Source organism: Callorhinchus milii, unplaced genomic scaffold (assembly GCF_018977255.1).
Source record: "Callorhinchus milii isolate IMCB2004 unplaced genomic scaffold, IMCB_Cmil_1.0 Scaffold6, whole genome shotgun sequence".
In the NCBI taxonomy this organism is placed as follows: Eukaryota; Metazoa; Chordata; class Chondrichthyes; order Chimaeriformes; family Callorhinchidae; genus Callorhinchus; species Callorhinchus milii.
In genome coordinates, this window is record NW_024704747.1 from 8,194,714 (window position 1) to 8,204,817 (window position 10,104).

At 48.6% G+C, this 10,104-nt stretch overlaps 1 protein-coding gene across 1 annotated transcript; it reads left to right on the forward strand.

Moving 5' to 3' along the window:
- Positions 1-974: 974 nt before the first annotated feature.
- On the forward strand, positions 975-7,622 carry cxcr4b (chemokine (C-X-C motif), receptor 4b). The gene is given in 2 exon segments (NM_001292467.1): positions 975-1,089; positions 5,946-7,622. Coding segments are annotated over 2 exon segments (1,077 nt in total). The 5' UTR covers positions 975-1,053; the 3' UTR covers positions 6,987-7,622.
- Positions 7,623-10,104: the final 2,482 nt, after the last annotated feature.

Here is a 10,104-nt window from a genome sequence, read left to right on the forward strand (position 1 = left end):
CACATGCCTGACAACGGAATGTCGGAATCGAGCCAGCCCTCTGGGGTGGTCTTGGTCAACCGGTTCCTGAGCCAGCAGGTCCGCAGTATTCCTGCACATCGGCAGGACTTGGAAAGGCAATCAATCCTGTCCACTTTGATGCGTCCGCCAGTAAGAATGAAAAATCCAGGCTTTGCCAAGTTGCGTACAACAGAATTTGAAAGGGAAAAGATCGGTTTTATTTTGCAATGATTGTGGTTAACTTAATTCAGTTTCACGCACATTTTGCACGAAGAGGAAGGGCAATAAAGATAATTGTTCCTGGGATAGTTGAAGTTACTGTACTTTTTAGCAACCTATGTCTAGGGAACGTACAGTCCTAGCTCACTGTTCCCCATTGTTGAAATGCTAAAAAACAAATGTGTTCATAATAAACAAACAAATAAATAAATCAATAAATTGGTCATTCAATCCAAGACTGTGGGACACTGCTGTGTGCAATTGGCTGCCTTGTTTCGTCCACAAAATATACAGTCAATTCACTTTACAGTATAGCCTTTGAGACGTCTCGAAGACGTGATAAGGCGCTGTAACACATGCGAGGATTCTGATTATAATCGTAGCTGTTTTCAGTCAAAGAAAGCACAACACCTTGCATCGACTTTACAGCTTTTGGGAGGGGGGGGGGGGATTTTTATTTTTGCGCCAACGGTTGTAAACCCTGTTTAATTGTGCTCCTGGTGTTATCAGCTACACCTTCAACTGCTAGGGCGTTGTCTGGTTTCCTGTTAAATGCTGGAGAGAGAAGAAACCGTTAGACGTTTCGTTTGGTGTGTGTGTGTGTGTGAGAGAGAGTGTGAGTCAGAGAATGAGTGAGTGAGTGAGTGAGAGAGTGAAAGAGAGAGAGTCAGAGACATGTGCAATTACAGACAGTCCTGCGCATGTCTGGGAAGTTTGGGGCTGTTAGTTAAAACTTTTGACTGAAGACGTTTGAGATTATTCTGAGCAGATCATCAGGTCCGACGTGTGCAGAGAAAAAACCTTCTGTGCCACCAGAACACAACACAGAACACAATGACAGATGGGACGGAGTACTTAATGGACGAATTGGTGAGAGCAGATTTTTAATTATTATTATTATAATAATTATTATTATTGTTATTATCATTAACTGTCAGCTTCTGTTATAAATATTTTATTATGCAAGACCCCCCCCAAAAAAATACCTTTTTCAGGTGGTACACTTCTCTTTGGGCAAAAAAAAAAAATTTTTTTAATTTTTTTTTTAAAAAACTCATTTTTTTTTAACACAGTGTTATCGTTGGCACTGAGTGTAGACTGTGGTGAGGAGAAGATTAATCAGAGAGACTCACATCTATTATTGTTCTCTGTGTTGTTTGGATAACGCCAAAATCTGGATGTCTGACTGAAAACAGCATTTTTTTTTGTGCCCAAAAAAAAGTGTATTTGGATTTGACAACTCCTGATTTTTCCAATAACAAACAGTGCCTTTTTTTTATTTTTTTTATATAGGACCTGTGTTACCTGTCGCGGGTTCAGTCCGGACTCTCTTTTGATTGAGTTTCTGCGTTGAATTAAATGAATATGTGTTGGGAAGCGACTGAGGGGCAGTACAGGGACAGCACAGGACAGGACAGGGACAGGACAGGGATAGCACAGGACAGGACAGGGACAGGGACAGGGATAGCACAGCACAGCACAGGGACAGGGACAGGGATAGCACAGGACAGGACAGGGACAGGACAGGGATAGCACAGGACAGCACAGGGACAGGACAGGGATAGCACAGGGACAGGACAGGGATAGCACAGCACAGCACAGGGACAGGACAGGGATAGCACAGCACAGGACAGGGACAGCACAGGGATAGCACAGCACAGCACAGGGACAGGGACAGGGATAGCACAGGACAGGACAGGGATAGCACAGGACAGGACAGGGACAGGGACAGGGATAGCACAGCACAGCACAGGGACAGGGACAGGGATAGCACAGCACAGCACAGGGACAGGGACAGGGATAGCACAGGACAGGACAGGGACAGGACAGGGATAGCACAGGACAGCACAGGGACAGGACAGGGATAGCACAGCACAGGACAGGACAGGGATAGCACAGGGACAGGACAGGGATAGCACAGCACAGCACAGGGACAGGACAGGGATAGCACAGCACAGGACAGGGACAGCACAGGGATAGCACAGCACAGCACAGGGACAGGGACAGGGATAGCACAGGACAGGACAGGGATAGCACAGGACAGGACAGGGATAGCACAGGACAGGACAGGGATAGCACAGCACAAGACAGGGACAGGACAGGGATAGCACAGCACAGCACAGGACAGGGACAGGACAGGGATAGCACAGGACAGGACAGGGATAGGACAGGGATAGCACAGCACAGGACAGGGACAGGACAGGGATAGCACAGGACAGGACAGGGATAGCACAGCACAGGACAGGACAGGGATAGCACAGCACAGGGACAGGACAGGGATAGGACAGGACAGGGATAGCACAGCACAGGACAGGGATAGCACAGGACAGGACAGGGATAGCACAGGACAGGGATAGCACAGGACAGGACAGGGATAGGACAGGACAGGGACAGGGATAGCACAGGACAGGACAGGGATAGCACAGCACAAGACAGGGACAGGACAGGGATAGCACAGCACAGCACAGGACAGGGACAGGACAGGGATAGCACAGGACAGGACAGGGATAGGACAGGGACAGGACAGGGATAGCACAGCACAGGGACAGGACAGGGATAGCACAGCACAGCACAGGGACAGGACAGGGATAGCACAGCACAGCACAGGGACAGGACAGGGATAGCACAGCACAGCACAGGGACAGGAGGGGGTTTTTGCAGCTGAAATCGCAGCTCCGGGTTTTACGTCGCCTTCTCCCCTCCGCAAACCCGACCCAACCCCGACCCCCACCCCCCCCACCCCCCACCCCCCACACCCCCCACGCCCCCCCCCCCCCCCCCCCACACCCCCCCCCCCCCCCCCCCCCCCCCCACACCCCCCACACCGCCCACCCCACACCCCCCCACACCGCCCCCCCACACCCCCACACCCCCCCCCCCCCACACCGCCCCCCCCCCCCCACACCGCCCCCCCCCCCACACCGCCCCCACCCCCCACCCCCCCCCCCCCACACCCCCCCCACCCCCCCCACCGCCCCCACCGCCCCCCACACCGCCCCACCCGCCCCCCCCCCCACATACCGCCCCCCCCACACCGCCCCCCACCCGCCCCCCCCCACACCGCCCCCCCCCACCCCCCCCCCCCCCCCCCGCCGCCCCCCGAAAATCATTGGCTTTAAGCCCAGATTTGAAACTGGGCGGAATTTTCAAAATCGCAGTTTGTCGTTTTTTTTCTTTCAACGCAAAATAAACGAAGAAGAACGTGTTTTGGGGCAGTTTTAGCACCGAAATAAACGCGCAAAAATGGGGTTGGGGAGGGGGGTTGGTTGGGGAGGGGGTGGTTGGGGGAGGGGGGTGGTTGGTTGGGGAGGGGGGTTGGTTGGGGGGGGGTTTGGTTGGGGAGGGGGGTTTGGTTGGGGAGGGGGTGTTTGGTTGGGGAGGGGGGTTTTGGTTGGGGAGGGGGGGTTGGGGAGGGGTGTTTGGTTGGGGAGGGGGGGTTGGGGAGGGGTGTTTGGTTGGGAGGGGGGGGTTGGGGAGGGGGGTGTTTGGTTGGGGAGGGGGTGTTTGGTTGGGGAGGGGGGTGTTTGGTTGGGGAGGGGGGGTTGGGGAGGGGGTGTTTGGTTGGGGAGGGGGGTTGGGGAGGGGGTGTTTGGTTGGGGAGGGGGTGTTTGGTTGGGGAGGGGGTGTTTGGTTGGGGAGGGGGGGTTGGTTGGTTGGGGGTTGGGTTTGGTTGGGGAGGGGGGGTTTGGTTGGGGAGGGGGGTGTTTGGTTGGGGAGGGGGGTTGGTTGGTTGGGGAGGGGGGTTGGTTGGTGGGGGTTTGGGTTTGGTTGGGGAGGGGGTTTGGTGGGGAGGGGGGTTGGTTGGTTGGGGGTTCGGTTTGGTTGGGGAGGGGGGTGGTTTTGGTTTTGTTTGGGGAGTTTTTGGTTTGGTTGTTGGGGAGGGGCGGTTGGGTGGTTTGGTTGGGGTGGTTTGGTTGGGGAGGGGCGTTGGGGTGGTTTGGTTGGGGTGGTTTGGTTGGGGAGGGGGGTGTTTGGTTGGGGAGGGGGTGTTTGGTTGGGGAGGGGGGGTTTGGTTGGGGAGGGGGGTGTTTGGTTGGGGAGGAGGGTGTTTGGTTGGGGAGGGGGGTTGGTTGGTTGGGGGTTTCGGTTTGGTTGGGATGGGGGGGGTGGTTTGGTTTTGGGGGGGTTTGGTTGGGGGTTGTTGGTTGGTTGGGGGGGGGGGTGGTTTGGTTGGGGTGGGGGTGGGGTGGTTTGGTTGGGGGGGGGGTGGGGTGGTTTGGTGGGGTGGTTTGGTTGGGGAGGGGGGTTGGGTTGGTTGGGGAGGGGGGTTGGTTGGGGAGGGGGTGTTTGGTTGGGAGGGGGGTTGGTTGGTTGGGGGTTTGGGTTTGGTTGGGGAGGGGGTTTGGTCGGGGAGGGGGGGTTGGTTGGTTGGGGGTTTCGGTTTGGTTGGGGTGGGGGGGGGTGGTTTGGTTTTGTTTGGGGGGTTTTGGTTTTGTTTGGGGAGTTTTTGGTTTGGTTGGTTGGGGAGGGGCGGTTGGGGTGGTTTGGTTGGGGTGGTTTGGTTGGGGGTTTTGGTTTGGTTTTGTTTGCATTCTTTCACCATCAACTTCTGGTTCTGGTCCTATTCACTGTTTGTTTGCAGTGTTATTACTGATTGCAATCAATCGCCCGGGACTTCCACAAGAAGTTTGCAATTACTTAACAACTCCATCTGAACCCCCAGAAAACCGTCAGTCACACGTGTGTGTGTGTTTGGTGTGTGTGTGTGTGTTTGGTGTGTGTTTGATGTGTGTGTGTGATGTGCGTGTGTGTGTGTGTTTGGTGTGTGTGTGTGTGTGATGTGCGTGTGTGTCTGTGTTTGGTGTGTGTGTGTGTGTTTGGTGTGTGTTTGATGTGTGTGTTTTCTTTGTTTAAAAAAAAACAGTTTCCCCACAGTTGGTTTTATTCAAAGTCATATGCAGACTCGAAACTGTTAGTAGGGATTTTCATTCCGCACCGCTCACGGGTTGAGGTCCTCTCTCCTCTCTCTCACTGCCCACTCGGGGGAGACAGACAGAGCCCGTGAGTCAGTTCTATTTATTTTTGGATCTCCTTTTCACGAAAAGTCCCTTCCAAAAACCACAGCGATCAGTAAAGCAAAGCGGGTGGCGGCGGCTGCTTTAAAGCGACTCGGTTGGATGTCGGATGTAACGCTGCTGAGTGGAGACGCTTTTGTCAAAGGCTTTTTTTTGAGTTGGTTTGGAGCCGACGAAAAAAAAAAGAGAGAATTCTCTGGGGATTCACTCTCTCTCCTGTAGCAGCAAAATTTGAGCAGAACACTCTTGTGCCAACAACAAGAACAAAATGCATCTATGATTTGTTATCTATCTATCTGTCTATCTATCTGTCTATCTATCTAAATATCTGTCTAAATATCTATCTATCTAAATATCTATCTATCTAAATATCTATCTCTAAATATCTATCTAAATATCTATCTCTAAATATCTATCGAAATATCTATCTATCTAAATATCTAAATATCTATCTATCTATAAAGTAAAACTCATTTGTTAATTTCTGTAAATCTAAATCAGGGAGAGACATAGAAACCTGTGTGTGTTTGTGTGGGTTTTTTTTGTGGGTTATGTTGTATCCCGTGATGTTACGCCTTAGAAAGCGACAATGCACCTTTTTTTTAAAAAAAAAGTTGACGCAAGTTAAGTCGGTGGTGGTTTGGCTAAATTTGCTATAGATAGAGATAGAGATTATATATTAAAAAATATGTTTTTTTATCATTCTCGCAGAACTACGAACACAATGACTCGGCTAATTACAGCTACGAGGGGGAGTTCATGTGCGAAGAGCAGAATCTGTACATCAAAAAGATACTTATCCCGCTTTTCTACTCCCTGATCTTCATCCTGGGCATTGTGGGTAATGGGCTAGTGGTGCTGGTCATGGGCTACCACAAGCGTTACCGCAGCATGACTGACAAGTACAGGCTCCACCTCTCTGTGGCAGACTTGCTGTTCGTTTTGACCCTCCCTTTCTGGGCCATCGACACCGTCAACTGGTATTTCGGAGACATTACGTGCAAAATCGTGCACGTCATCTACACCATGAACCTGTACAGCACCGTCCTGATCATGGCCTTCATAAGCTTGGATCGCTACTATGCGGTCGTGCATGCAACCAACAGCACCAGACAGCGGAAAATGTTGGCCAACCGCTTTGTGTATGTGGGCGTCTGGTTACCATCGATTCTGCTCACTGTGCCCGACATGGTGTTCGCTAAAACCACACAACTCATGGACAGGATCGTGTGTGACCGCATCTACCCAACCGAGACCTTCCAGACCTGGCTGGTGGCCTTCAGGATGAAGGGTGTGCTGGTGGGATTTGTCCTGCCCGCTCTGGTCATCCTCACCTGCTACTGCATCATTATCTCCAAGCTGTCCCAGTCCACAGGTTTACAGAAGCGCAAAGCCTTGAAAATCACCATCATCCTGATCGTGATCTTCTTCACCTGCTGGCTGCCCTATTACATTGTGATCCTGATCGACACAGTGATGCTCATGAGAGGTAGAGAGTACTCCTGTGTGATGGAGCAGATGGTGATCATGGCCATGAATTTGACTGAAGCCGTAGCCTATTGTCACTGTTGCCTCAATCCCATTCTGTATGCCTTTGTGGGGGTGAATTTCAAGAGCTACACCCGAAAAGTCTTCAGTCATTCAGAAATCAGATGCTCACCTCTCAAAAAGCTTCAAAGCAAAGACAGAAGAGCGACTCACCCATCAATTTCTACCGAATCAGAATCATCCAGCCTTCAATCCAGTTGCTAAACTTGTTCCTGGACCCATCCACTCATTCCATTCTGCTTCTGAAGCTGAAATGCTGCATTAATTTGATTTCTCTTTGGTAGCAGTTTGTCACTATCTAAGTCCAGGCTTATCTTCGTGTAGTTTCACTGCTCTGTGTTTGCTATTTATAGAATGTTATTTATATCTACTTTTCAAATCTCTCTGCTCTCCAGCTGTATACGTTTGAAACATGTGTCAGGTTATTGCCATTGTAAATTGGGCAGTTCTATAATGTTTTTTGGAAGAGCTTTGAAAGCAACATTCATGTAAAGGCAGCGATGGAGAGAGAAATTATTCATGTTTTTTAGCGTTTGTTTCTTAACCAGTTTCAGTGTTGTAAATAGTTTGTGCTGTAAATAGTTTGTGTTGCAACAATCCCGATGTGTTTGTTATCTGAGTATTCACCCTTTACTGTAAATGAAGCAGTAAGATCAGGTTGCTGTGCCTGCAAGAGGCTGGGATGGAGGAACAGACTGTTTATGCTGCATAATGTATCACTGGCTTGAGACCTTTGTAAAGAATGAATATGCCAGAGTTTTTGCTTATGTCAAATGTGCATATAAGTGGATCGAGTGCAATTGTATTGCTGAATGCAATGTAAATAAATGCATTATTTTCAATATGATGTTTCATCTCTTGTTTTCTTTAAATGAATGGCTGTATGCCTATCCAACTTTACTTTCATACACTAAATCAGCATTTAAAACAAATCTGCATTTAGTCTCAAGATCATCACTAAAGACTGATCTTGTACAGAAGTTCCAGCTTTCCATCTATATCCATCAGGAGTCACCTCTCACATCAATGCTTATAACTCAGCTGGGGTCTGACACATGTGGAAACCCATCTCCCTGCTTGAGCCTCTAAGCCAGACTGAGAGTTCCATGTGCCACATGGAAACTTCTTAGTGTGGAATAGAATGTGCACTCTCCCTGGAGGGAAACACCCTATTTACCTAATTCTAAAGAATGTTAGGCACACATTGGCAAGAGCCAAGCCTTGGGGACCCTAGGGGGTGCATAACTGCATAACTTGCCATTCAAAGCAAGCTTCCTGTTGCTTGTCCAGCTAGGTCCACCCTAACTGTTAGGGATTTGGCTTGCAGGAAAACACGAGCTGAGTGAAAAGAATCCCTGCCCCCAGTTTGTCCTTCCAAGTTATGCTGATGAGCCAGAAACGTAAAAAATATTTTTGGCAAAAAAAGCCTAATATGCCAAAGTCTTTGGCAAACCTACCATGTTTTTATTATGTTTGTAGATAGGTTTATTTGTTCTTTTGGAGTCGTCTCTACTACCAGCTGCATTTGTAGTCGACAACAACAACAACAAAATTACATTTGTATAGCGCCTTTCACATCGGAAGGCTGTTCCAAGGCACTCGACAATCAATGTTTCGGACCCGAGCTGGGGGTTGGGATCAGGCAGGGGGGGAAGGGGGGTAACCAAAGGCAGAGGAGGGTCTTGAGATGGGTGTTGAAGGAGGAAAGGAAGGGGGCAAGAAGGAGGGACAGTGGGATGGAGTTCCAGAGGCTGGGGATAGAGTGGCTGAAGGCCCACCCACCAATAATGTGGTGGGCGAGGCAGGGGAAGTCAAGTAGGCCAGAGCCCGCTGAGTGGAGGCAGCGAGCAGGTTGGTAGGGGGTTAGGAGGTTGCAAAGGTAGGGGGGGAGCAAAGCCTTGGAAGGCTTTGAAAGTGAGGACCAGGATTCTCTGTATCCTCTGTGTGATGGAAAGCCAGTGGAGTCGGACGAGAGTGGGGCTGATAGGGTTGCGGAGCCTGGTGATGGAAAGGACACGGGCTACAGAGTTCTGGATGATCTGCAGCCTATGGAGGGAGGAGTTGGGGAGGCCATGATAGGATTTGGTTAATATAAACTATAGCCAACTATGATTTATTTGTATTTGCATTAAAAAAAATTGCTGAGGTAATAATAATAATAATCCTTGCATTTAATATAGCGCTATTCACGTCTTCTCGACGTCTCAAAGCGCTTCACAGAATATGCTGTAAAGTGAATTGACTATATTTGTGGGCAAAACACGGTAGCTAATTGCGTACAGCAATGTCCCACAAACAGTCGTGGATTGAAAATGACCAATTTTATTATTGTTTTGTTTTGGAGGGATTATTATTAGGCGTGTGGAGTAAGGAAACTTGCCCAAGGTTTCGCCCTCTGCCTGGAATTGGATCCAGGTGTCTCGCTTGCAAGGCGTGTGCTCTAACCACTGAGCTACAGGACTCCTAAGGTACCAGCCATTGAGGTAACCCTCTGCAGTAGGGATTTTTATTCAATTTAAAACACCAAATAAACTAAATGAGTAAAAGCATTGGAACATATTTTCAAGTGAAATGTTCTGTGGGTGTCATTTAGTGAAAGTTTAATTTCCTCTTGAGTTAACACCTTCTGTAAGATGGTGGATGATGACCTACATGTAAGATTTCCACTTTTCATACAGTGCTAATCTCAATAATTGCTTTAAAGATGATAATGTGTTAATAAAAAAGTGGATAGTATTATACCTACTTTGGATGCTATACTTCCAACACTTTAACAATTAATGATTCATGTATTTCCTATTAACATTTAGGTAAACTTAATTGTGCATTAAAAGCAGTTAATTATTTGTTTACAATCTCTTTTAAAAGGTAGCTGATCAATATCTACTTAACATGGGCTGGAAACTTAACCCTGAAAGGATAAGCTGATTGGTGATCAAATACTGCATGGATACCAAGGGTCTTCATGACTGAATGGACCAAGTAAGAACAATATCCTGGAGCTTTTGTCAAGGTGACAGAAAACTTTGGCAGGTACATGTTTAGTCTTTTGTAAGATAATTTTTTAGTCGAAAGTTTTTCTGAAATTAGCTTACAACTGTGTTGTCTCAGCTGACACTCCAATCCAGCACTGGGATATGTTGTATTGTCAGAAGTGCTATCCTTTGTATGAGTTGTTAAACCAAGGCCCATCTGCCTATTCACATTAAAGATCTCATGGCACTATTCGAAAAGAGAAGGGAGTTTCTCCGGGTGTCCTGGCCAACAATCCCCCAAACAAAATAGATCATTCACCTCATGATTGCCTGTGGAATACTGCTGT